Source organism: Leopardus geoffroyi, chromosome D2 (assembly GCF_018350155.1).
Source record: "Leopardus geoffroyi isolate Oge1 chromosome D2, O.geoffroyi_Oge1_pat1.0, whole genome shotgun sequence".
Lineage (NCBI taxonomy): Eukaryota > Metazoa > Chordata > Mammalia > Carnivora > Felidae > Leopardus > Leopardus geoffroyi.
Genome location: NC_059334.1, coordinates 34,253,576 through 34,281,393, shown reverse-complemented (window position 1 = coordinate 34,281,393; position 27,818 = coordinate 34,253,576). Strand labels below are relative to the sequence as shown.

Here is a 27,818-nt window from a genome sequence, read left to right as displayed (position 1 = left end):
ACAACTCCCAGACGAACAAAAGTCTAGGACCAGATGGCTTCACAGACAAATTCTGCCAAACATTTAAAGAATAGTTTAGAGGTTAGAGTGGGAGAGAGCCAAAGCATAAGAGACTCTTAAAAACTGAGAACAAACTGAGGGTTGATGGGGGGTGGGAGGGAGGGGAGGGTGGGTGATGGGTATTGAGGAGGGCACCTTTTGGGATGAGCACTGGGTGTTGTATGGAAACCAATTTGACAATAAATTTCATATATTAAAAAAAATAAAGAATAGTTAATATCTATTCTCAAACTATTTCAAAAAAATGGAAATGGAAGGAAAACTTCCAAATTCATTTTATGAGGTCAGTATTACTCACCAAAACCAGATAAAGACACCATAAAAAAAGAGAAGTATAGGCCAATATCTCTGATGAACACAGATGCAAAAATCCTCAACAAAATAACAAATATTGTTAAAATATCCATACAATCCATAAAAAAGAGGATTCAAGTGAAATCAGAAATGAAAAAGGAAATGTAATAACTGATTCCAAAGAAATAAAGGATCATAAGGGACTATGAACATTTCTATACCAACAAATTGGACAACCTAAAATAAATGGATAATTTTCTAAGAACATACAACCTACCAAGACTGAATCATGATGAAATGGAAAATGTGAACACTCCAGTTACTAGTAAGGAGACTGAATGAGCAAGAAAAAACTTGGCAACAAACAAAAATTCGGGACCATATGGCTTCACTGGTGAATTCCAACAAACATTCAAGGAAGAATTAATACCAATCTTTCTTATACTCTTCCAAAGAACAGAAGAGGAAAGAACTCTTCTAAACATTTTTTTTAAACAAGATTGGCATTACTTAGTACCAAAACCAAGGATGCCATAAGAGAGTACAGGCCAATATCCCTGATGAACATAGATGCAGAAATCCTCAAGAAAATATTATCACACCAAATTCCACAATACATTGAAAGGATAATATATCGTGATTAAGTGAGATTAATCCAGGGATGCAAGGATGGTTCGACATCTGCAAATCAGTCAATGTGATACACTACATTAATAAAAATTAATATCATATGTGATAATCTCAATAGATGCAGAAAAAACATTTGACAAAATTCAAAACTCTCAACAAAGTGAGTACAAAGGGAATGTACTTCAACATAATAAAGGACATATATGACAAACCCACAGCTAACATTATACTCAACAGTGAAAAGCTGAAAGTTTCTTCTAAGATCAGAAATAAGACAAGGATATGCACTCTCACCACTTTTATTCAACATAGTATTGGAAGTCCTAGCCAGAGCAGTTAGGCAAGAAAAAGAAACAAAAGGTATTCAAATTGGGAAGGAAGAAATAAAACTCTCACTATTTGCAGATGATATATTATATAGAAAGCCCTAGAAATTCTATCAGAAACTGTTAGAACTAATAAATGAATTCAGTGAAGTTGTAGGATACAAAATCAATACACAAGAACGTACTGCATTTCTATACACTATTAATAGACTATGATAAAGACAAAATTAAGAAAACAATCCCACTTGCATCAAAAAGAATAAAATACCGGGGCACCTGGGTGGCTCAGTCGGTTAAGCATCCGACTTCAGCTCAGGTCACGATCTCGTGGTCTGTGAGTTCAAGCCCCACGTCGGGCTTTGGGCTGATGGCTCAGAGCCTGGGGCCTGCTTCCAATTCTGTGTCTCCCTCTCTCTCTGCCCCTGCCCTGTTCATGCTCTGTCTCTCTCTGTCTCAAAAATAAATAAACGTTAACAAAATTTATAAAAAAAAAAAAAAAGAATAAAATACTTACGAATAAATTTAACCAAGGAGGTAAAAGACCTGTATACCGAGAACTACAAAACATTAATGAAAGAAACTGAAGAAGGCACAAATAAATGGAAAGATATTCTGTGCTCACAGATTAGAAAAATTAATATTTTTAAAATGTTCAAAACACCCCCCCGCAAAATGCACAGATTCAATGTGATTCCTATCAAAATTTGAATAGCTTTTTTCACAGAAATAGAACCAAATAATCCTAAAATGTGTATGGAACCATAAAGACCCCAAATAGCCAAAGCAATCTTGAGAAAGAACAAAGCTGGAAGCATCTTGCTCCCTGTTTTCAAGCTATATTACATAGCTATAGCAATTAAAACAGTAAAGTGCTGGCATAAAAACAGACACATAGATCAATACAATAGAATAGAAAACTCAGAAATAAACCCACACATATACGGTCAAGTAATTTACAACAAAGGAGATAAGAATATAAAAGGAGTAAAAGACAGTCTCTTCAATAAATGTTTTTTGGAAAGTAGGACCAGTATCTTACACCCTGTACAAAAGTCAGTTTAAAATAAAGACTTGAAGATAAGACCTGAAACCACAAAACTCCTAGAAAAAAACAAGAGGTAAGCTTCTTGACATGGGTCTTGGCCATGATTTTTTGAATCTGATGCCAAAAGCAAAACCAAGGAAAGCAAAAAAACCCAAAAAACAAAACAAAAAACACCATCAAATTAAAAAGCTTCTGCACAGCAAAAGGAAAAGTCAACAAAATGGAAAAGCAGTCTATTGAATGGGAGAAAATACTTGCAAATCATCTATCTGGTAAGGGGCTAATTTCCAAAATTTATGAAAATATATACATAGCCAAAAAAAATCCAATTTAAAAATGGGCAGAAGATCTGAATAGACATTTTTCTAAAGAAGAAATACAGATGGCCAAAAGGTACATGAAAAGATGCTCTACATTACTCATCATCAGGAAAATGCAGATGAAAATTAAAATGCAGTTTCACTAGTCAGAATGGCTATTATCAAAAAGTCTAGAAATAACAAGGGTTGGCAAGGAGCTGTAAAAAGGTAACCCTTGTGCACTGCTTGTGGGAATGTAAATTGGTATACCCACTATAGGAACCAGTATGGCTTTTCCTCAAAAAAATTAAAAGTAGAGCTACCATATGATCCAGCTATTCCACTTCTGGGTATTTATCCAAAAAAAAGGAAAATACCAACTTGAAAAGATAGATGTACCTCCATGTTCATTGCAGCATTATTTACAGTAGCCAAGATACAGAAACAACCGAAGTGTCCATCAGTAGATGAAAGGATTAAAAAAAAAGCAACTGCGGTGTATATATACAATGAAATACACTTCAGCCCTAAAAAAGAATGAAATCTTTCTATATGTGACAACATGAACAGACCTCGAGGGCATTATGCTAAATGAAGTAAGTTAGAGAAAGACAAATAACATATGATCTTTCTTATAGATGGAATCTAAAAATAAATAAATAAATAAATAAATAAATAAATAAATAAATAAATAATAAATAAATAAAACCAAGCTCATAGATATAGAGAAGAGATTGGTAGTTGCTAGAGGCAGGGCATAGGGAGTTGGACAAATGGATGAACACTTTTTGCTTTTGTTTTTAGAATGAATAAATTAAAAAATTTTTTTCATATCTATAAAAGAATTAATCACCAACAGACTCACATTTACATACAGGTTTAAAATATTTTAAAATGTTTAATGAAATAAAATTCATATAACATAAAATTCACCATTTTTAACCATTTTACAGTACACAATTAATTGGTTTTTAGTATATTCACAATGTTGTGCAGTCAGCACCACTATCTAATTTCAGAAAATATCTATCACTGAAAAGAGACACCACATACCTCCCAATTCCTTTCTCCCTATATCCCTTGGCAACCACTAAACTACTTTATGTCTCTATGGATATGCCTGTTCTGGACATTTCAACTGAATAAAATCATACAATATGTGGCCTTTTGTGTTTGGCTTCTTACCCTTAGCATAATATTTTCAAGGTTTATCCATGTTGTAACATGCATGATTACTTAATTTTAGTTTATGAACTAATAATATTACATTGCATAGTACATTAGTTACTTATCCTGCTATAACAATATACCACAGACTGAATGGCTTAAATAACAGAAATTTATTTTCTTAAAGTTCTGGAGGTCAGAAGTTCAAGATCAAGGTGCTATCTGACTTGTAGGCAGCTGTGTCCTTGCATTACCACTTTTCCGTGCATGCACAGAAAGGGGGCTTTGGTCTCTTCCTCTTCTTATAAGGATACCAACTCTATAGGATTAGGTCCCCATGCTTATGACTTCATTTAACTTTAATTACCTTCCTAAAGCCCCACCTCCAAACATTCACACTGGGGATTAGGTCTTCAACATATAAATTTTGAGGAGGACACAATTCAGTCCATAACATATGTATATACCAAATTTTGTTTCTCCATTCATAGCTGATGAACATTTGCGTCAATTCTAACTTTTTGACTATTATGAAAATGCTGCTGTGAACAATCATACACAGGCTTTTTTGCAGATAAGGTTTCAGTTCTCTTGGTTATATGCTTTGAGTGGAATTGCTGGTCATACGGCAATCTTATGTTTAAGTTTTTGAGAAACTACCAAACTGTTTACATGGTAGCCACACCCTTCTACCTTACCACAGCAATGTATGAGTGTTTCAGTTTCTCCACATACTCACCAATACTTGTTATTGTCGTCTTCTTTTTTTTTTAATGTAACCATCATAGTGGGTAGAAGTAGCATTTCATTGTGATTTTGGTGTTGGTTTGTATTTCCCTAATGAATAAGGATGTTGAACGTCTTTTCATATGCTTACTGGCCATGTGTGTATCTTCTTTGGATAAATACCTATTCAAGTTGTTTGCCCATTTTTAAATTGAGTTGTTTGTCCCTTTGTTGTTGAATTGTACTTTACATATTGTGGATGCTAGAATCTTATCAGGTGTATGATTTGCATATATATTCTTCCATTCTGTAGGTGTCTTTTCACTTTCTTGATAATATCCTTTGATACATAGATTTTTTTTTTTTTTTTTTAGGATAAAATCCAGTCTATTGATTTTTTTGTTGCTTGTGGTCTTGGTGTCATATCTAAGAATCCATTGCTAAATCCAACCTCATTAAGATTTACTCTTATGTTTTCTTCTAAGAGTTTTATAGTTTTAGTTCTTAAATGTATGCTTGTGATCCATTTTGAGTTGATACTTTGTATGTAGTGTGAAAGAAGGGTCCAAATTCATTCTTTTTCATGTGGTTATCCAGTTTTAGCACCATTTGTTGAAGAGACTATTCTCCCATTGAATGGTCTTGGCACCCTTGTTGAAAATCAATTAGCTGTATATGTGAGGGTTTATTTCTAGACTCTTGATGCTATTCTGTTGATCTGTATGTCGATTCTTATGTCAGTACCACACTGTTTTGGTTAATGTACCTTTGTACTAAGTTTTAAAATCAGGAAATGTGAAGCCTCGTACTTTGTTCTTTTTTAATATTATTTTGGACATTCACTCAAATCTGTTTGGGGAGTATTGCCACTTAACAATATTAAGTCTTCTAATCCGTAAAACACAGGAAGACTTCCCAATTCTTTAGGTCTTCCCTATTTTCTTACAATAATGTCTTGTAGTTTTCAGTGTAAAAGTCTTACACTTTCTTGGTTAAGTTTATTTCTAAGTATTTTATTCTCTTTGATGCTATTATAAATGAACTGTTTTCTTAATTTCATTTTTGATTGTTCATTGATAGAAGAATTTTGAGAAACATGATAGAGAAAACATAAATTGCCTTGAACAGACTTCGTAGAAATTTGGATTTGGAGGATGCTCTATTGGAGGGTTCAGAAGGAAATGAGGAACATGTTATTAAAAACTGGAAGAAGGAGGTGCTTGTTATTTAGTGGAAGAATGTTTAGTGTAATGGTCTCCTGTGGTCATGTGGAAGGCAGGACTTAAAGTGATGATTCTGGATGTATAGCTAGGAAGAGTTCCAATCAAAGTTATTGAAAGTGAGGCCTGACTTTTTTCCTGCTACTTATACAATAAAACATGAGATGAGAAAGAGAAACTGATGGAAAAAATATTAAATGTAAAGAAACCAGGACTTTATAATTTTGAAAATTTTGTATCTCTAGACGGTGAAAGAGTTTAAATGAAAGAAGGCTGTCAGACCCTCAAAATTCTACTACCAGGGAGCAGTCTAATAAAACTACTTAGCTTTCACACATGTGAAAAAGGAAGGATGATTCAGAGGGCAAAACCAAGAGCCCAGAGGTTGGAACAGAGAGCTATTTCTAGGACTAGAACTCCCAGTATTTTCCCAACTGGACTTCAGAATTACTATAAACCTTTTTTTTTTTTTTTAACCTTCCATTCTTTTTTTTAGTGTTTATTTATTTTGAGAAAGAGAGAGAGAGACTGTGAGTAGGGTAGGGAGCAGAGGGAGAGAGAGGGAGAATCCCAAGCAGGATCTGCACTGTCAGCACAGAGCCCGACATTGGGCTTGATTTCATGAACCATGAGATCATGACCTGAGCCGAAATCAAGAGTCAGACACTTAAGTGATTGAGCCACCCAGGTGCCACTTAACCTTTCATTTCTGCCCACCCCCCTCCCTTCTCTAGAATGTCTGTTATCCTTTCCCTGGCCCACTATTGTATGATGGGTGTGTTGGGGTAAGGCGACTTTTCTCTATGACAGGAATGGTTGGTTGGATTATATAGTTAGATGTTTATATTCCTATGTGTATAGACTTTAGTTTCACAGATATATAGATGGAAGAGAATTGGGCCCCAGTAACTTTACTTAATGTATTATATCCATTCATGGGAAGTTTATTCATACCAAGACCTAATTTAGATGATAATATTTTGAACTTCTGAGCTATGCTATAATAAGTCTCTTGGGAATTTAGTGTATTTTGCATGTGGGAGCACAGGAATCATTAGGGGCAAGTGGGAGAATTGTAATGGACAAACTCTAAGCTTGGTGGACAAACTCTTTGTAATGGACAAACTCTTACCTCTTGGTGTTCACATTTTTTTTTTTTTTTTTTTTTTAGTTTTTAGATATTTTTGAGGCAGAGTCAGAACATGAGAGGGGGAGGGGCAGAGAGAGAGAGGGAGACACAGAATCCGAAGCAGGCTCCAAGCTCTGAGCTGTCAGCATAGAGCCTGATGTGGGGCTTGAACCCACAGACCGCAAGATCATGACCTGAGCCGAAGTCGGAAGCTTAACCTACTGAACCACCCAGGCGCCCCGGTGTTCACATCTTTGTAGAATCTCCCTTTGAGTGTGACTTACTCCAGACCAACAGAAGATGGTAAAAGTGATGAGATGTCACTTCCATGAATATGTTACATTATATAAGCTTCTGTTTTGCTGACTAGCTCTCAGCCTTTCTTGCTGGCTTTGAAGAAGAAAGCTGCTGTGACTCCTACAGCTACAAGAAACTCGATACTTCTAAGAACACACAAAAGGGGAAGTGTTTCCATTCCTAAGTGAGCCTCTACATGAGAGCCTAGCTGTGGCCAACACCTTGATCACAGCTTTGTGAGATCCTAAGTAGAGAACTAGCTAAGCCATTCCTGGTCTTCTGACCCACAAATCTGTGAGATGAAAAAATGTATGTTGTTTGAAACTGATAATTTTGTGATAGTTTTTTGTGCAATACAGAAAAACAAAATAATTCTTAAAAAGCTAAATATACATTTAACCATATAATCAAACCATTCCACTCCTAGAAATTTACCTAAGAGAAAAGGAAATGTATGTGCAAAAAATTCTTGCATAGTAATGTGCATAATAGCTTTGCATATTATAGTCCCGAATTGAAAAGAACCCAAATGTCCATGAACAGGTAAATGGATAAACAAATTGTGCAACAGTGGAACACTTCTTGGGAATAAATTGCTGACGCACACGTTTACATAGATGAATCTCAAAATGATCATGCTGAATGAAGGAAGCTTACAAAAAGGAAATACCCTGATTCCATTTATATGAAACTCTACAAAATAAAAACTAAACTATAGTGACAAAGCACGTGGGGATTGGGGGTCAGGCAGGGGCAGAAAGGGATTACAAAGGTATTATATATATTATATTGACTGTTTTGTGGTTTCATGTATACATAGGTCAATTGACCAATTTACACTTTAAATATGAATGGTTTATTGTATAATCAATTATTCTTAAGTAGAGCAGTTTAAAAAATGTATTTGCCACTTGCACATCTTTTTTCTCACAAATAATTACATTCAAATAAAACACAGTATAGTCATCATAGAATAGCCTTGTTACTCATCCACTCATTTTCAAATATTGTCTAAATATCTGTTAATGTCTGTGGAAAATACAAATATGAGTCTTTTGCAGTAATGAAACATATAATCTGAAAGACTAGTCAGGGTTTGGAAATCATAAATAATTATTTTTTTATGTTGTTTTCACAAAGATCCTTACCAGAAGCAAATCCCTCCCAATGACTACGTGTCAGCTGCTCCATACAGCTCAGAACTTTGCTCCACACGTCGTCAAACACATAAGCAAGGACGTCCTCTTTCATGCAGTAAAATGGAGCAATGGGAGGGTACCCTAATTTCTGTTTCTCTGGAGATGCGTGTAATTTCTTTCCTCGAAACCCTTCTTCCCTGTAACAGAAGCAAATAAGACTTCCTAGTTATTCTTTACTGAGTGTTCACCACTGTGTTTTGTGCTTCTCCAGGAGCGTGATTTGGGTCCCCTCCCCACATGTATATGTATGTAGCTCAGTATATGTATGTAGCCTATGTGTTAAACTGTCTTGTGACCTAAGGGAGTTCTCAAACAGACTGAATTTCCCTTTTTACTCCCACCCCACCCCACTACTCTGCCAAGAAAAAAAAAAAGAATAAGAAAAAGAAGACTGAAGTCTCATTGTGTATTTTTTAGCTTTGAACAGTGCACATTGTCAGTTGAGCAATTAGCTATGACAAGCATACAGAAATAATATTTTTGTTGTGACTGGATAACATTTAGATTACTATTCATGTACCATTTAATGATGGGCATGTGACTGTGTCACATAGTTATTTGAGGCAGTGATTCATTAGAGAAATAGTGTACTTTTATTAATCCGAACAAACAATTGGCATTTGGCTGGAAAGGGAAAGGAGGAGAGCCCACCAGCACAAGAAGCTACTGTGAGGCCTTTTTGGAGACCATGTAGCTATCTGTAGTCCAGAAACTCAGCCAAGTCTGTCTCTTCTCTGGAAGGGAGTACCAATAGCCCCAGTATCTGGGGGACAAAGATCTAGCTGACAGATATGCTTACCTATGATAGATGTATTATAAATTAACCCAAAGCAAATTCTGGAACACTTGGGCTATGAAGAAATATCTTATGGCCTCTACCGTGAAAATTATCCCTGGGGTAGCAGAGGTGTCAAGAATTAAATAAGAAGCTCTAACTAGGAAAGAAGGATGCTAAGAGGTTTATGCAGGGCAGCTAAAGACTCTACGTCTTTCCCAAGGCTGATTCAGTATTAATTATATTTGCATTTATATTTCTTTTTATAGGAGATAACACTTTCATATGATGAAAAAAATTCACATTATACAGAAGGAAATGTATTTATGTAGTGAAAAATAAGTTTACATTTCTGTCTCCCAGGCACCATTCCCAGAAGCAAACATTATACATTGGTCCAGCGAAATAGTTACGTTATACACTGCACTGCATTGTGGCCTTTTATTTAAAAATGTATCTGGCCCTCCATCTCTATTAATACATATGAATACGCCTCTGAAAAAATAGCTGAAGAGAATTCTACTGGATATACCATAGTATATCTAACTATCCAGTTATTGATCAACCAGGCTTTTGTTCTTATAGTCAATAGGACATTTAATATTCTTGTATGTAGTTCTTTGGCTACATGGGTATTATATCTGTAGGATAAATTCCTATAAATAGAATTATTGAGTGAAATGGTATATACATTTAAAATGGAAAGATATTGCCCACTTTCCTCTAAAGAGAGATAATCTTCAGTGTTGAAAAAATGTGCCTTTTTTCCATTCAAGGAATTATCAAACTTCTTTGTTTTCTCTGCCAGTCTGACAGATAAAATAGTATCTTGTTATAGTTTTAATTTGCACTGCTAATTGTGAATGAGATTGAATTTTATTTCCTTTATTTAAAATCCATTTTCTTTTGGGGCGTCTGGGTGGCTCAGTTGGTTAAGCGTCCGACTTGGTCTCAGGTCATGATCTCACGGTTCATGAATTTGAGCCCCACATCAGGCTTTGAGTGGACAGTGTGGAACCTGCTTGGGATTTCTCTCTCTCTCCCTCCTTCTTTGCCTCTCTCCCACTTGTTGAGCTCTGGAACTTTTAAAGGCTTGGAGGAATAGCTTAAGAGGTTAATGTTTCAGAAGGGTAGCATAGGATAGTGAAGAGAGCACTGGATTTAGAGTAAGATGAATAAGGTTTTAGGTCTTAGCTTTACCTCAGACAAATCATTTAACCACTCTGATTCTCACCTATCCTATAGAGATGGTAAATAATATCTGTGTCACAGGACTATTGTCAGAATACAACAAGAATGGATATAAACAAGCATTATTAATTGTAAAGTCTGTGCTAAGTATAAGGTTTTATATAAACTGTGTATACCTTTTCAAAAAGGATTTACGTAAACAAAGTTCACACCTCTTCAACTGCTCCTTTGAAAAGCTTCAGATTTCCATGAATTAACTGGTGATGATTTACAAAAGGTAAAATCAAATTATGTGAAGAAAGAAATTAACTCATTTAAAAATGTTTAATCTCAGGAAGAGGCAAATAACACATTCAGGAAGAAAATACACAAGGGAGTCTGGTATGTGGAAGCAATAGGAATTTATATCAACTAAGCACACAAACTCTAGATACCTCAGAAGTCATAGGAAATAAATAACCAAGTGACACCAATCTAATTATATGTAATATTGGTTGTGTACTTTATATTTTGTTTGGTTGTGGTTTTTTTCTGTCTTTTGGGGGGGCAGTTCTGAGTAGTAGATTTTATTATTTTTTCAATCCATTTTTAGCGAGAGAGCAAGCATGAGTGGGGGAGAGAGAGAGAGAGAAAGAGAAAGAGAACCTCAAGCAGGCTCCACACTCAACACAGAGCCCAATGCAGGGCTCAATCCCACAACCCTGGGATCATGACCTGAGCCAAAATCAAGAGTCAGACACTCAATGGACTGAGTCACCAGGTGTCCCTGAGTAGTATACTTTAGAAAAAATAGAGGGGTGCCTGGGTGGCTCAGTCAGTTAAGCATCCAACTTTGGCTCAGGTCATGATCTCACAGCTTGTGAGTTTGAGACCTTTGTCAGGCTCTGTGCTGACAGCTCAGAGCCTGGAGCCTGCTTCCGATTCTGTGTCTCCCTCTCTCTCTGACCCTCCCCCACTCATGCTCTGTCTCTCAAAAATAAACATTAGAAAAAATTAGATATTAATACACAAAATAGGAGGGGAGTAAAAAGCTTAAAATACTTAACACTCACATATCAGTGTGGTCGAATGCTAGGTATTCCTCTATTATTCCTTCAGAGAAGATTATACAGTCTTCCTCCTCTCTTTCCATAGAATACACACTAGGGGATTTGGCAATGGGAGATGCTTTGTGAGCATAAGAAGATGAAAAATGTAACTTCTTTCCCCTAATACCAAATCTGGGAGAGGAAAAAGCAATTATTAATTGTATATAACATAAACAGTTCCTACAGCAATTCAGTCATACGAGTTTCAGCTCAAAATCCCTTGCCCTGCTGACATCTCCCCAGACTATTCATAGTCTTAATACCTATTGTTTCTCAGAACAGAAAGAATAAACACTAGCCATAGACCTACTCTGCCTAGGTGTACTGTGCAGTATCAAATACTATTTCCTGTCTTTACAGATGCAACAGCTAAGGCTATGAGATAAGTTTAAAAATATTTAAGAATAACCAGTCAGAATGGCTAGTATCAAAAAGACAAGAAATAACAAGTGTTGGCAAGGATATCGAGAAAAGGGAACCCTCATGCACTATTGATGGGAATGTAAATTGGTGCAGCCACTATGGTTCCTCAAAAATTAAAAATAGAAATACTATATGACCCAGTAATTCCACCACTGAATTCCACCTGAAGAAAATAAAAAACATTAATTTGAAAAGATACATGCACTCCTATGTTTATTGCAGCATTATTTACAGTAGCCAAGATATGGAAGCAACTTAAGTGTCCACAGATAGATTCATGGATAAAGAAGATGTGGTATGTATATACAACGGAGTATTACTCAGTCATGAAAAAGGTTGGAACTTGACATTTGCTACAACATGGATGGACATAGGGCATATAACGCTAAGTGAAATAAGACAGGAAAAGACAAATACCATATGATTTACCTTAAACATGGAATCTAAAAACCAAGAAAAAGGAATAAACAAAACAAAACAAACAGATTCATACATACAGAGGACTAACTGGTGATTGCTAAAGGGAATAGGGATTGGAGGGTTGGCAAAATAGGTGAAGGGTATTAAGAGGTACAGACTGCCAGTTATAAAATAAATAAGTCACAGGAATGAGAAGTATGGCATAGGGAATATAATCAATAATATTGTAATAACTTTGGTGGCAGATAGTAACTATACTTATTGTGGTAAGCATTTTGTAATTTATATAATTGCTGCATGACTATGATGTACACCTGATACCAGTATTTTATATTTAAGTCTCTTTCAATAAAAAAATTGATGAAAAATTAAGAATATTAATAATTACAACTTTCAGGTACCTCAGGAGATAATATGCTTATTTCAGTATTCCATCATAGTTCAAAATGCATATGCCTTAAGGGCAGGGATCTTCTCTTATTTATATTTAAATTTCTCTTCCTACCCAGATATTCAATGAATATATGATGACTCATTCAGTTCAGAATCTTTACTTTGGAGAAAACCAGTCAAATCTGAGCAGTACAGTTTTTTTAAATGGTTCTGTTTAATGAAATATTAACTATAACCAATGTATATTTTGTGATATTCTTTATACTTTTGTACCTTAAGTATTTTTTAATGAAAAAAAAAAAAAAGAATAAACCTGTGGCACTTTTCAGCAAGGCTAGTGGGAAAATCTGACTTGAACAAATTTTGGAAATATGTCCAAATATTTAAGAAGAATATTTAAAATATTTGGAAATATTTCCAAATTTCTCCCATTCTATAGGTTGCCTTTTAGTTTTGTTGATTTGTTTCCTTCACTGTGTGGAAACTTTCTATTTTGATGAAATAAAATAGTTTATTTTTGCTTTTGTTTTCCTTGCCTCGGGAGATAGATCTAGAAAGAAGTTGCTACAGCCAATGTCAAAGAGGTTACTGCCTGTGTTCTCTAGGATTTTTATGGTTTCAGGTCTCACAGGTCTTTCATCCATTTTGAATGTATTTTTGTGTATGATGTAAGAGAGTGGAACAATCCTATTTTGGTTTGTTTTGCTGTTGTTTGAAGAGTTTGAGGTGTTCAAAAGAATTTAGCTATTTTAAATATACTAACTACCCATTTTAAGTTAATAAACTAATAGCAGTTTAACTTCTGTAAAGAAATTAAGTTGTGGGGCGCCTGGGTGGCGCAGTCGGTTAAGCGACCGACTTCAGCCAGGTCACGATCTCGCGGTCTGTGAGTTCGAGCCCCGTGTCAGGCTCTGGGCTGATGGCTCAGAGCCTGGAGCCTGTTTCCGATTCTGTGTCTCCCTCTCTCTCTGCCCCTCCCCCGTTCATGCTCTGTCTCTCTCTGTCCCAAAAATAAATAAACGTTGAAAAAAAAATTTAAAAAAGAAATTAAGTTGTAATTAATATTATATGTTTAAGAAAAATTACTTTTTCAGTACTTTTTCAAAAAATCTTTAAAGTGTGTTTCTCAAACTCCTAAATCTCCTGAAACCAGTCTATCTACACTTTATTTCAAGAAGGAAATGCCTGTATCTATAAATATATAGAGATAGAGATAGAGATAGAGATAGAGATAGAGATAGAGATAGAGACATAGAGATAGAGACATAGAGATAGAGACATAGACAGAGATAAAGATAGAGATAGAGATAGAGATATATCTGAATAACAAAAGTATCCTTAAACCCTAGGGAATGACTTACTTTTTGAACAAAAAAATTATATAATAAAATTCTCTATGCATAAAAACTGTGGTCAATCTTAACAGCATTTTCTGTGCTTTATTAAATACCATCAAGTAAAACATAAGTTTTTTAATCCCCTAGTATAACTGGCAGAATATAACACTTTGGATACATAAATACTTACGTATTAGAAATACTTACATAGTAGAATCTCTTTCTTGAGAAAGTGTTGTCTCATGTGAAACTGAAACAACAGAAGGGGTTCTAGGATACAGTCCATATCCTTCGCTTGGAGTGATTATCTGCCTACCCAGGATCCTTCAAAATGAACAACATAAAGAGACAATCAAGCATGTTCACCTGGCATACATACAAAATGTAGATATTCTTGGAACAAATATGATGGCTCTCTATAAAAGTCCAGTGCATACTTAGTACTCTACTGATTAAGAATGATTCTTAAGAGAAAAATGTGAATCCAGAATCTTATTACAGGGTATAGCTCTCTTCCACAGAACAGATATGGAAAAGATAAAGCTATAGCTTCACACTGCTGAAAAAATCCAAGGAAACTGAGCAAAAATTTGTAATTTTCCCTTCATCCTCTACAATAATCTTCATTAAATCTGCTAAAATGGATGAAAGCCAGGCCAAATTAGTGAAAACTATAAATTATATTCTTAAGAACATGATGCTATATAAATTTTAGGTATAAATTTTAAGTAGTAAGTATAGTAACTTACTATAGTTACTATACTTACTATATAAGTAAGGGAAGTAAGTGAGGGAAGCTTCCTAACAGCTTATGTCTGCTTTTAAATTTGTGTAAGAATTTTCTTGTAGACAACAGTGTAAACAAATACATTTTCTGACCCTCTTGCTCCAAAGAAGAGATCTTTGGACAGCCACAATGCATAGATCTCAGCTACAGGTAAAGGAACTGTTTTTCTCAATTAGGACAACATAGTGGTAGTTATGAACACTCTAAGAAACTTCCATCAACTTCAGTTTTCTCTCAGTGCAGTCTTTATACCATATGGCCTTATTTACATTCATTAAAACCAAGTCCATAAAGATTTCAGAATACAAGCTTTTTTTGGATATCTGCTTTTTTAAAATTATTTTTTAATTTTTTTTTTTTTTTTTATTTTAGAGAGAGAGGACAGTGAGGAAGAGGGGCAGAGGGAGAAAATCTTAAGGAGACTCTATGCTCAGTGTGGAGCCTGACGTGGAGCTCAACCCCACAACCTGAGATCATGATCTGAGCCGAAATCAAGAATCAGACACAGCCAACTGAGCAATCCAGGCGTCCCTAGATATCTGCTTTTCAAATTTTAGTATTAGCCATGAATAAAAGCCAGATCTAGGGCTTTAATACCTGAGGTGAGGAAAGCTGCATGTCCATTGTTGGCACTCTTCCTGTAGACTCTTAGTATGCACACTCAACTTCTGCTCATACAAAAGCTCGTCAATGGCTGTGAACATTGCCTGGACCTTTTCAGTGGCATTTTGATCAAGCTCCTGGAAGAAAATATCACCCCTAAATATTTAGGTGACCTTTTAAAGTCCTAAAGGTTGAGAGCAATCAAATTTCAAATTTAGTCCATTTGAAATACTGTTGAATTTCCATTAAAAAATTTAGTGAATTTTCATCTTATTCAGATTTCCTTCCTATTCCTATGTAAAGAAAATTTATAGAAATACCTACTTTTTTAAAGTAACATTTTCTTCATTATAAAAATACTATGTTTATTGTAATCATTTTGAAAGATCCAGAAAAACATGAAGAATAAATTAAAATTACCAATAATTCTACCTAATATAATGATTGCTAATTTTAGTATAGTTGCTTGGTTCCAGTATTTTTTTAGAGCTGAAGATAGACAGTTAATCCTATACATGCGGCCTTAGGGATGCTGACCCTCCGCCCCCATGTGCCCCCTTTCCTCCCCCCCACACACGGTCAAAAATCCATATATAACATTTGGCTCTCCAAAAACCTAACTACTAATAGCTTACAACTGACTGGAAGCTTTAACAATAACCCATATTTTATATATGTATTGCATGCTGTATTCTTACAATAAAGCTAAAGAAAAGGTTATTAAGAAAATCATGGTGGGGTGCCTGGGTAGCTGTCAGTTGAGCGTCTGACTTCGGCTCAGGTCATGATCTCACAGCTCGTGAGTTCGACCCCCGCGTCGGCTCTGTGCTGACAGTTCAGAGCCTGGAACCTGCTTCGAATTCTGTGTCTCCCTCTTTCTCTACCCCTAACCCACTCGCATTATGTCTCTGTCTCTCCCAAAAAATAAACATTTAAAAAATTTTTCTTTTTTTTAAAAAAAGAAAAGAAAACCATGGTGTGCCTGGGTGGCTCAGTCAATTAAGCGTCTGACTCCTGGTTTTGGCTCAGGTCATGATCTCGCAGTTTCATGAGCTCAAGCCCCACATCAGGCTCTTCGCTGGCAGCCTGGAGCCTGCTTGGGATTCTCTCTCCCTCTCTGCCCCTTCCCCACTCGCGCTCTGTCTCTCTCAAAATAAATAAATAAACTTAAAAAACAAAATAGGGGCGCCTGGGTGGCTCAGTCGGCTAAGGGTCCGACTTTGACTCAGGTCATGATCTCTCAGTTCCTGAGTTCAAACTCCACATCGGCTTCTCTCTTTCTCTCTCTCTCTCAAAAATAAATAAACATTAAAATAAAAAAAAAAATCCTAAGAGGGGAGCCTGGGTGGCTCAGTCAGTTAAGCGTCTGACTCTTGATTTTGGCTAAGGGTCTTTATCTCACTGTTCATGAGTTCAACCCCCACGTCCACCTCTGCACTGATGGTGTGGAGCCTGTTTGGGATTCTCTCTCTGCCTCTCTCTCCACCCCTCCTCTCTCTCTCAAAAATAAATAAATAAACATTAAAAAAACAGAAAATCATAAGAGAAAATACATTTACAGTCCTGTACTGTTTTGAAAAAAAGTCCACATATAAGTGGACCCACACAGTTCAAACTTGTGTTGGTGAAGGGCTAACTGTGTATGTATCATTTTGTAGTCTGTATTTTTTTTTAATTTTTTTAATGTGTATTATTTATTTTAGAGAGAGCACAAGCGGGGTTGGTTCAGAGAGAGCAGGAGACATAGAATCCAAAGCAGGCTCCAGGCTCTGAGCTGTCAGCACAGAGCCGACAAGGGGCTTGAACTCATGAACTGTGAGACCATGACCTGAGCTGAAGTCGGACACTCAGCCGATTGAGCCACCCAGGTGCCCCCGTAGCCTGTATTTTTCAACTGAGAGTTTAGGTTATCTCCCTGCCCTCTGTAATCTTTTAGTAGCAGCAATAGAGATGGCTACAAAATATAAATCTGATCATGTTATTTGCTTCCTTGCTTTTCTACTTTATATTTATGCACCCTTTTTTATTCTGGTGGAAGAAAAAGTATAAGATAATAAATCTGTATTTTCACTCCACGAATGAAAATCAGTTTCTACCCAATTAAAAAAGACTTGCTAGATAGATATGAAGGCTAATTTTAAAGACTGTTGACCTTAAAAAAATACAGAAAAAAAAAGTGTCAGCTTTTTAAAAGCAAAATAAGCTTCAGGAATAGCAAAGAATTGCAAATGGGGACAAGCAAACTTATGGCAAAGCATAGGCAAGTCCAGAACAGAGGAGAGGCTTGCTTTTATAGGCAAAAGGAGGAAGCTAGAAGGGGCTGTTATGGCTTCTCATTGGATGAGTGTGGTGGTTTCTCACTGGTTGGGCTGTGGATGGGCAGAAAGAAATTCTTCCTCCTGCTGGGGTATATAAAGTAAGTTTCTTCCTGTTGGAGAATGCAAGCTATGGTTTCTTATGGAGGGATGGTAATGTGTGAGAGATTGTTCTTTAGGGCTTCCCAACTCCAGGTTTAATGATATTTCTTTTATTTATTTTCACAAGAGTCAACATAAGTAATACTTCTAAAAATTATTTTACTGTTTTCAAGTTTCTGGGGGCTGAGGTGGGACTTTCCTAGTCTTAGTGAAATTTTTTATTTATTTTTTTCATGAAGCATCAAAGTTTTTTATTAGAGATGAGAATGGGATAATGTTGAAAGAAGTGACTAGCACAATCTCCTAGCAAGCTGGCTGTCTTTTGTTTTGTTTTGTTTTGTTTTGTTTTGTTTTTGCATTGCAAGCATTTTTTAAAAATTTAATTCCAGTATGGTTAACATAAAGTGCTATATTAGTTTTAGGTGTACAATACAGTGATTCAACAATTCCATACATCACCCTGTGCTCATTATGACAAGTGCAGTCCTTGATCTGTATTACCACATTACCGATTTCACCTACCCCCCCACCCACCTCCCCTCTGGTAACCATCAGTTTGTTCTCAATAGTTAAGAGCCTGTTTCTTGGGGCACCTGGGTGGCTCAGTTGGTTAAGCCTCCAACTTCAGCTCAGGTCATGATCTCATAGTTCATGAGTTTGAGCCCCACGTCGGGCTCTGCACTGACAGATTCTCTGTCTCCCTCTCTCTCTGCCCCTCCCCCACTCACATGCTCATGTGTGCTCTCTCTCAAAAATAAACATTTTTTTAAAAGAAGCTATTTCTTGGCAAATTTTTTTCTATTAAATATTTATCTGCTTAAATGCTATTATGTCAACTTTTCTTGTTGTATTTGCCTATTATAACTTTTCCCATCCCTTAATATCTGGGTGTCATTCTGTTTTTGAAATGTTTATTTAAATAGCATGTAGCTAGAATTTTAAAATCCAATTTCAGAGTCTCTGTCTTTTCTTAATAGGTAAATTGTATCCACTTATACTTATTATAATGTGCAATATTTGGACTTATATCTACCATTTGTTTTGTGTTTGTATTTAACCTTTTTCTTGTGTTTTTTATTTTCTTTTCCTTCTGTTATATTTTTTCTTGTTTCCTCTATTAATTTGGAAATTTATATTCCAATTATATTCCAATATGTTTATATTCTACTAGTAGTTAAAATTTTAGCATCCATACTTCATTTTTTTATTTTTTAAAATTTTTATTAATTTATTTTCAAGTTATTTAACATACAGTATAGTCTTGGCTTAGAAGCAGAACCCAGTGATTCATCTCTTACATATGACACCCATTGCTCATCCTGAAAAGTGCCCTCCTTAATGCCCATCACCCATTTAACCCAACCCTCCAACCCCTCTCCAACAACCCTCAGTTTGTCCTCTGTATTTAAGACTCTCTATGCTTTGTCTTCCTCTCTGTTTTTATCTTATTTTTCTTTCCTTTCCCCTATGTTCATCTGTTGAGTTTCTCAAATTCCATATATGGTTGAAATCATATGATATCTTTCTCTGAGTTATTTCGTTTAGCATAATATCCTCCAGTTTCACCCACATTGTTGCAAATGGCAAGATTTCATTCTTTTTCATTGCCCAGCATTATTCCATTGTGTATACATACTATATCTTCTTTATCCATTCATCCATTGATGGACATTTGGGCTCTTTCCATACTTTGGCTATTGTTGATAGCACTGCTATAAACATTGGGGTGCATGTGCCCCTTCGATTCAGCATTTTTGTATCCTTTGGATAAATTCCTAGTAGTGCAATTGCTGGGTCATTAGGTAATTCTGTTTTTAATTTTTTGAGGAACTCCCATACTGTTTTCCAGAGTGCCTACACCACTTTGTATTCCCACCAGCAGAGCAAAAGAGTTCCTCTTTCTCCACTACCTTGCCAACATCTGTTGTTGCCTGAGTTGTTAATTTTAGCCATTCTGACAGGTGTGAGGTGGCATCTCGTTGTGGTTTTGATTTGTATTCCCTGACGACGAGTGATGTTGAACATCTTTTCATGTGTCTGTTTGCCGTCTGGATATCTTCTTTGGAGAAGTGCCTATTCATGTCTTCTGCCCATTTCTTCACTGGATTATTTGGTTTTGGGGTGTTGAGTTCGATAAGTTCTTTATATATTTGGGATACTAACCCTTTATCTGATATGTCATTTGCAAATATATTCTCCCATTCTATTGGTTGCCTTTTAGTTTTGTTAATTGTCTCCCTTGCTGTGTAGAAGCTTTTTCTTGAGGAGGTCCAAATAATTCATTTTTTCCTGTATTTCCCTTGCCTCTGGAGACATGTCAAGTATGAAGTTGTTGTGGCCTAGGTCAGAGAGGTTGCTGCCTGTTTTCTCCTGTAGGATTTTGATGGTTTTCTGTCTCAAATTTAGGTCTTTTACCCATTTTGAGTTTATTTTTGTGTATGGTGTAAGAAAGTGGTCCAGGTTCATTCTTCTGCATGTTGCTATCCAGTTCTCCCAGCACCATTTGCTAAAGAGACGGTCTTTTTCCCATTGGATACTCTTTACTGCTTTGTCAAAGATTAGTTGGCCATATATTTGTGGGTCCATTTCTGGGTTCTCTATTCTATTCCATTGATCTATGTGTCTGTTTTTGTGTCAGTACCATACTGTCTTGATGATTACAAGTTTGTAATACAGGCTAAAGTCCAGGATTGTGATACCTCCAGCTGTGGTTTTCTTTTTCAACATTACTTTGGCTATTCAGGTTCTTTTGTGGTTCCATACAAATTTTAGAATTGTTTGTTCTAGCTCTGTGAAGAATGCTGTGTTATTTTGATAAGGTTTGCATTGAATGTGTAGATTGCTTCCAGTAGTATCAATATTTTAACAATATTTGTTCTTCCAATCCATGAGCATGGAATGTTTTTCCATTTCTTTGTGTCTTTTTCAATTTGTTTCATAAGCTTTCTATAGTTTTCAGTGTACAGATATTTTACCTCTTTGGTTAGGTTTATTCCTAAGTATCTTATGGTTTTTGGTGTAAATGGGATCAATTCCTTGATATCTCTTTCTGTTGCTTCATTATTGGTGTATAGAAATGCAACCAATTTCTGTACGTTGATTTTATATCCTGCGGCTTTGCTGAATTCATGTATCAGCTCTAGCAGTTTTTTGGTGGAGTCTTTTGGGTCTTCCATGTAGAATATCATGTCATCTGCAAAGAATGAAAGTTTGACTTCTTCTTTGCCAATTTGGATGCATTTAATTTTGTTTTGTTGTCTGATTGCTGAGGCTAGGGCTTCCAACACTATGTTGAACAACAGTGGTGAGAATGGACATCTCTGTCATGTTCCTGATCTTAGGGGGAAAGCTCTCAGTTTTTCCCCATTGTAGATTATATTACCTATGGGCCTTTCATATATGGCTTTTATGATGTTAAGATATGTTTCTTCCATTCCGACTTTCTTGAGGGTTTTTATCAAGAAAGGATGCTGTACTTTGTCCAATGCTTTTTTTGCATCTATTGATAGTATTATATGGTTCTTACCCTTTCCTCTATTAATGTGGTGTATCACATTGATTGATTTGTGGTGTAACACATTGATACTGAAACAGCCCTGCAGCCCAGGAATGAATCCCATTTGATCATGGTGAATAATGCTTTTAATGTATTGTTGACTTCGATTTGCTTGTATCTTATTGAGAATTTTTGCATCTAGGTTCATCAGGTATATTGGCCTGTAATTCTCCTTTTTAGTGGAGTCTTTGTCTGGTTTTGGAATCAAGGTAATGCTGGCTTCATAGAATGAGTTTGGAAGCTTTCCTTCCATTTCTATTTTTTGGAACATTTTGAGAAGAACAGGTATTAACTCTGCTTTAAATTTTTGGTAGAATTCCAGGGCTCTTATTTGTTGGGAGACTTTTGATAACTGAGATTTCTTTGCTGGTTATAGGTTTATTCAAATTTTCTATTTCTTCCCATTTGAGTTTTGGTAGTGTGTGAGTGTCTAGGAATTTGTCCATTTCTTTCAGATTGTCTAGTATGTTGGCATATAATTTTTCATAGTATTCTCTTAGAATTGTTTGTATGTCTCTAGTATTGGTTGTGATCTCTCCTCTTTCATTTGTGACTTTATCTATTTGGGTCCTCTCTTTTCTTTTTGAGTAGTCTGGCTAGGGGCTTATCAGTTTTGTTTATTCTTTCAAAAAATCAGCTCTTAGTTTCACTGATCTGTTCTATTGTTCTATATCATTTATTTCTGCTCTAATCTTTATTTCCCTTCTTCTGCTGGCTTTGGGCTATATTTGCTGCTCCTATTCTAGCTCCTTTAGGTGTAAGGTTAGGTTGTATACTTGGGGCCTTTCTTACTTCTTGAGATAGGCCCGAATTGCAATGTATCTTCCCCTTAGGACTGCCTTTGCTGCATCCCAAATGATTGGACGATCATGTTTCATTTTCATTTGCTTCCATATATTTTTAAATTTCTTATTTAATTTCCTTGTTGACCCACTGGTTCTTTGGTGGGATACTGTTTACCCTCAAAGTATTTGGGGTTTTCCAAATTTTTACTTGTGGTTGATTTCAAGTTTCATAGCATTGTGATCTGAAAATATGCATGGTATGATCTCAATCTTTTTGTACGTGTTGAGGGCTATTTTGTGACCAGTATGTGATCTATTTTGGATAATGTTCCATGTGCACTCAAGAAGAATATGTATTCTGCTGCTGTAGGATGAAACATTCTGAATATATGTGTTCAGTCTATCTGGTCCAATGTGTCATTCAGAGCCATTGTTTCCTTGATTGATTTTCTGCCTTGGTTATCTGTCCATTGTTGTAAGTGGAGTATTAAAGTCCCCTATAATTATGGCATTATTATCCAAAAGTTTGCTTATATTTGTGATTAATTGATTTATATATTTGAGTTCTTCCACGTTGAAGGCATAAATATTTACAATTGTTAGCTCTTCTTGAAGGATAGACCCCTTAATTATGATATAATGCCCTTCTTCATCTCTTGGTACAGTCTTTGTTTTAAAATGTAGTTTGTCTGATGTAAGTATGGCTAGTCCAGCTTTCTTTTGACATCGTTAGCATGATAGATGGTTCTCCATCCCCTCACTTACAATGTGCAGGTGTCTTCTGGTTTAAAATGAGTCTCTTGTAGGCAGAATATAGATGGATCTTATTTTTTATCCCTTCTGATACTCTGTGTCTTTTGATTGGGGCATTTAGTCCATTTACATTCAGAGTGATTATTGAAAGGTATGAATTTAATGCCATGGTGTTATCTGTAGGTTTCATGTTTGTTGTGATGTCTTTGGTCCTTTGTAGTCTTTGCTGATTTCCACTCACAGAGTACCCCTAGAATCTCTTGCAGGGCTGGTTTAATGGTCATGAACTCTTTTGGTTTTTGTTTGTCTGGGAAAGTCTTTATCTCTCCTATCCTGAAGACAGTCTTGCTAGATAAAAGATTCTTGGCTGCATAGTTTTCCTGTTCATCACATTGAATATTTCCTGCCACTCGCTTCTGGCCTGCCAAGTTTCAGTGGATAGGTCTGCTACTAACCTTATGTGCCTATGCCCGTAACTTAAGGCCCATTTGTCCCTAGCTGCTTTCAGAATTCTCTTTATGTTTGTGTTTTGCCAGTTTCACTATGATATGTCATGGTGTTGACCTGTTTTTATTGATTTTGAAGGAGTTCTCTGTGCCTCTCAGACTTGGATGCCTGTTTCCTTCCCCAGATTAGAGAAGTTCTCAGCTAAAATTTAGTCAGATAAAACTTCTTCCCCTTTCTCTCTCTTCTTCTGGAACTCCTATGATGCGGATATTGTTTTGTTTCATGGAATCACTTAGTTCTCTAATTCTCCCCTCATGATCTGGTAATTTCCTTTCCTTCTTTTTTTCGGCTTCATTATTTTCCGATTTTGTCTTCTATTTCACCTATTCTCTCCTCTGCTTCTTCCATCCTCACTGTCACTGTATCTAGTTTATTTTGCATGTCAGTTGTAGCATTTTTAAATTCATCAGAACGAGTTCCTAGGCCTGTGATCTCTGTACAAAGAGATTCTCTAGTGTCTTCTATGTTTTTTTCAAGCCCAGTTATTAGTCTTATGACTGTTATTCTAAATTCTTGTTCAGATACATTGTTTATAACTGTTTTGAGCAATTCTCTGGCTGTGATTTCTTCCTGAATTTTCTTTTTTGGGAGAATTCCTCTGTTTTCTCATTTTGGCTAGTTTCTGCTTTTTGTGGCTTTTAATAGCTTGTTATTACTGCACCTGTGAGTACTTCTATATTAAAAAGGGGTCATACACTGTCCAGGGTTGGCACTTTAGGAACTGTTTTTGGTATACATTATATGCACTCTGTTGTGTTTTGGCTGCTCTATCCCACTGGTCAGTCCTCTGCAAAGCTCCTCCTTACTTTTAGTGGTGGAGTGTTTGGACCTTCAGCCAAGGTGTGCTTTGATTTGTTTGTTGAAGTAACCCTGGAAAAAAAGGAAAGGAGTGGGGAAGAAGCCTGATCCCATAAAAAGAAAAAAAATGAAAGTGAGAAATGAAGACCAAACAGGGAATCAAAAAACTATCAGGCTAAATTCAGAGAAAGAGAAAGGAAAATAAAGAAGAGAAATAGAAAAGGTGTAAAATGAATAGAATAAAAATGCCTAATTGAAAAAATATATGTATATATATAAATGACCAAAAACAAATCAGAAACTATGAGCCTGATTCCAAAAGAAGAGGGTAGAAAGAGGAAAGGAAAGGAAAGGAAAGGAAAGGAAAGGAAAGGAAAGGAAAGGAAAGGAAAGGAAGGGAGGGGAGAGGAAGGGAGGAAAAGAGTTAAAAAAACAGTCATCTGTTGGTGCCTGGGACTGGTGGCTGTACTGGTCTAGAGGAGAGGCCGCCTGCATTGGCTCAGAGTCAGCCTTGCTCCAGTAGATAAGCAGTTGCCAGGCACAGAGGGGAGCAATTTGGTGTAAATGGGTCCCACCTCCAATGGGGGCAGCTGTGCTGCTCTCTGAAGTCCTGCCATGTTGGTGTTGGGGAGAAAAAATGGCAACACCCAATCTCTCCTCCTTTCCCTCCCTGAACAGAGTTTTCTGTCAGGCAGCCCTCACCCAATAGCACAGGTGGTCAGCTTACCCTGCTCCACAGTTCTCTCAAGGCTTCTAGCTGCTCGGCTAGATTCAAAACCCAATGTCTTAAAGGACCCTGCATCCTGTGGATCCTGTTCTGGAGTAGTGCCACTCCACCCTGCAGATAAAAGGCCTCTGGCTGGCACCTGCAGGGTCTTTTGTCTTTGGGGAGGCAATAAACCCTCTTCCCAAAGTACTCCAGGAAGAGGACTGTTCTCTCCCAGTGCACCCCTGAGATTGCTACAGTGCTGGGGCCCGACTGCCTTCTCCCCAGTAGCATGCACCATGGCTTTGCTCTGGAGAAAGTCACGCACATTTAAAACCTTCACATTTCAGCTCCTAAGGCTGTTTGCAAAATACAAACTGGCAATCTCCCCATTTCTCGTCCATGGTTGAGAGTCCATGGTCTGGAGAGGTTTTTCTCATGTGCTAACTTGATACTTTTTGAAGACCTGTCTCTTTTTGTCTCTGCACTGAAACGGTTCCCTCCCCTCCGTGCCTTTGTCATTTTATCTCCCCCTAATCACATACATGTACCTCAATCCTGCCAAGCTGTCTCCCTCCAACTGTAGGGACCCCTCTGCCACTCCACAGATTGATTTCCTGGGTGTTCCAAGTGGTCTGACCTCAATACAGCTGTGTTTGAGGGACAGGGAAAATCCCAGTCCCCCTACACCTCTTCCATCTTTAAAAAAAATTTTTTTTTTTTAATGTTTATTTCTGAGACAGAGAGAGACAGAGCATGAGTGGGGGAGGGGCAGAGAGAGAGGGAACACAGAATCTGAATCAGGCTCCAGGCTCTGAGCTGTCAGCACAGAGCCTGATACAGGGCTCAAACCCATGTACCGCGAGATCACAACCTGAGCGGTAGTCGGTTGCTCAACCAACTGAGCCACCCAGGCGCCCCAGCACCTCTTCCATTCTTAACTCTGCCCCATACTCCTTTATTTTTCTAACAAAGTTAGAAAGTTAGTTTGTTTGTTTTTAGCATTTCTGGCCTCCACTGAAGCAAAGCAAGAACTTTGATCATTTTGCCATATATACATATATCAAATCATTATACTATATAGCTAAAACTAATAAGTTATGTGTCCATTTTTAAAAATAGGGGAACAAAGGGACGCCTGGGTGGCTCAGTCAGTTAAGCGCCAGACTTAGGCTCAGGTCATGATCTCACAGTTCGTGGGTTCGAGCCCCGCATCGGGCTCTGTGCTGACAGCTCGGAGCCTGGAACCTGCTTTGGTTTCTGTGTTTCCCTCTCTCTCTGCCCCTCCCCCACTTGTGCGTGAGCTCCCTCTCTCTCTCCAAAATAAATAAACATTTAAAAAAATTTTTTTTTTAAATAGGGGAACAAAGATATGAGACATGTTGTGTGAGGATAGAATCCACGGAATTTGAAGACGGATTTGATGAGAGAGATGGTTAATGAAGATGAATCTAAGCCTCTATTCTGGGTGATAGAAAGGATGATACTAGTAATAATAGTGAACATTCATCAAATAAGATATCCTTAACTGAGAAGATATCAATAGTCTTTATACTAAGTAATGAATCTGTACCATATCTTTTTTTGTTTAACTTTTTATTTTGACCTAATTTCAGACTTAGTATCAGATATCTTTAAAGTAGGAAAGGTAAACACTTAGGACTTCTCAGGAAACATTCTTACCAGTGCTTTCTCAAGCTTTAGGACCATGTGGATCATGAAATCAATATAAAATGTTATTAAATAATACCCAAAAAACTAAAATAGAATAAAGTAGATAGAATGTAAAATATCATAGTATCACTCATATACAGGTTATTACTTTATAGAACTTTGTCTTCTGTTTTATGTACAAACCATGAGTCATAATGTCAACTACGTGTCTTAGTGTGAGTTGCAATTTTAAGTTTGATGCCACCTATCTAGACAGGGCCCAGTAAGCCATCTTTCTAGTGTAAACTGTCCCTACTCCAGTTGATAGGATTAGAGTATTAACTGGAACAGAAAGGGACATAGGGACTTCAAGCATCTTTGATCACTTTGACAATGAATGACAATCCAATTATGTAAAACACATTTTTCTAAAAAGGACTTTGATATGATTTAACTTCCCTCTAAGTATTTTTCATGTTTTTATTTTGAATTTTAGTATTGTGTTATTTTTAACACATAAAATGTTGTCATTTGTTTTATTTTGCCAGTATGCTTTGCCAATTACTTTGCTTTCTGTTGCTTCATGTATTGCATTCCTTTCTTCTGGCTTTTTCTTCTTGGTATAATCTAACCTTTAATGGTTCCCTTAGTGTGTACATATGGATGGGAAACTCTTATTCTATAGATGTTTAAAATGTCTTTATTTTGCCTTCACTATTTAAAATTTTTTTTAATGTTTATTTATTTTTGAGAGAGAGAGAGAGGCAGAGTGCGAGCAGGAGAGGGGCTGAGAGAGGGGGAGACACAGAATCCGAAGCAGGCTCCAGGCTCAAAGCAGTCAGCAAAGAGCCCGATGTGGGGCTAGAACTCATGAACGGTGGGATCAAAACCTGAGCCGAAGTTGGACGCTTAACTGACTGAGCCACCCAGACACCCCAATTTTGCCTTCATATATTTATTTCATATATTTGTATATCTTCTTATTTATCATCTAGAAGAGATATATCGTTCATGTATATATACTTGACATACACTGAATATATCTCTTGTTTTCCTTAGTACTTTAAAGATATAATATCATTATCATCTAGCATTTGTTAATTGTGAGCTATCTGTTGTAAGTCCGATTTTTACTCCATAATGTGTGGAATGTCCTTCCTAATAGTTTTTAATGTTTCTCTTTTTATCTTTGATTATCAGCAGTTTCTCTGAAGAGGTTTTTTGTTTTTGTTTG

The 27,818-nt window shown here is 36.5% G+C and overlaps 1 protein-coding gene across 6 annotated transcripts in view; it reads right to left on the bottom strand.

Annotated features, from left to right (window-relative positions):
* Positions 1-27,818, bottom strand: part of FAM149B1 (family with sequence similarity 149 member B1) — an 87,473-nt gene that overhangs the window by 37,106 nt on the left and 22,549 nt on the right. For all 6 annotated transcript variants that reach the window (XM_045439560.1, XM_045439559.1, XM_045439561.1 and 3 more), the window contains exons 4-7: positions 15,404-15,546; positions 14,227-14,343; positions 11,411-11,578; positions 8,342-8,529 (exon numbers count right to left, since the gene is read on the bottom strand). In XM_045439560.1, the coding sequence (XP_045295516.1) occupies positions 8,342-8,529; positions 11,411-11,578; positions 14,227-14,343; positions 15,404-15,546 (616 nt within the window). The remainder of the gene's footprint in view (positions 1-8,341; positions 8,530-11,410; positions 11,579-14,226; positions 14,344-15,403; positions 15,547-27,818) is intronic.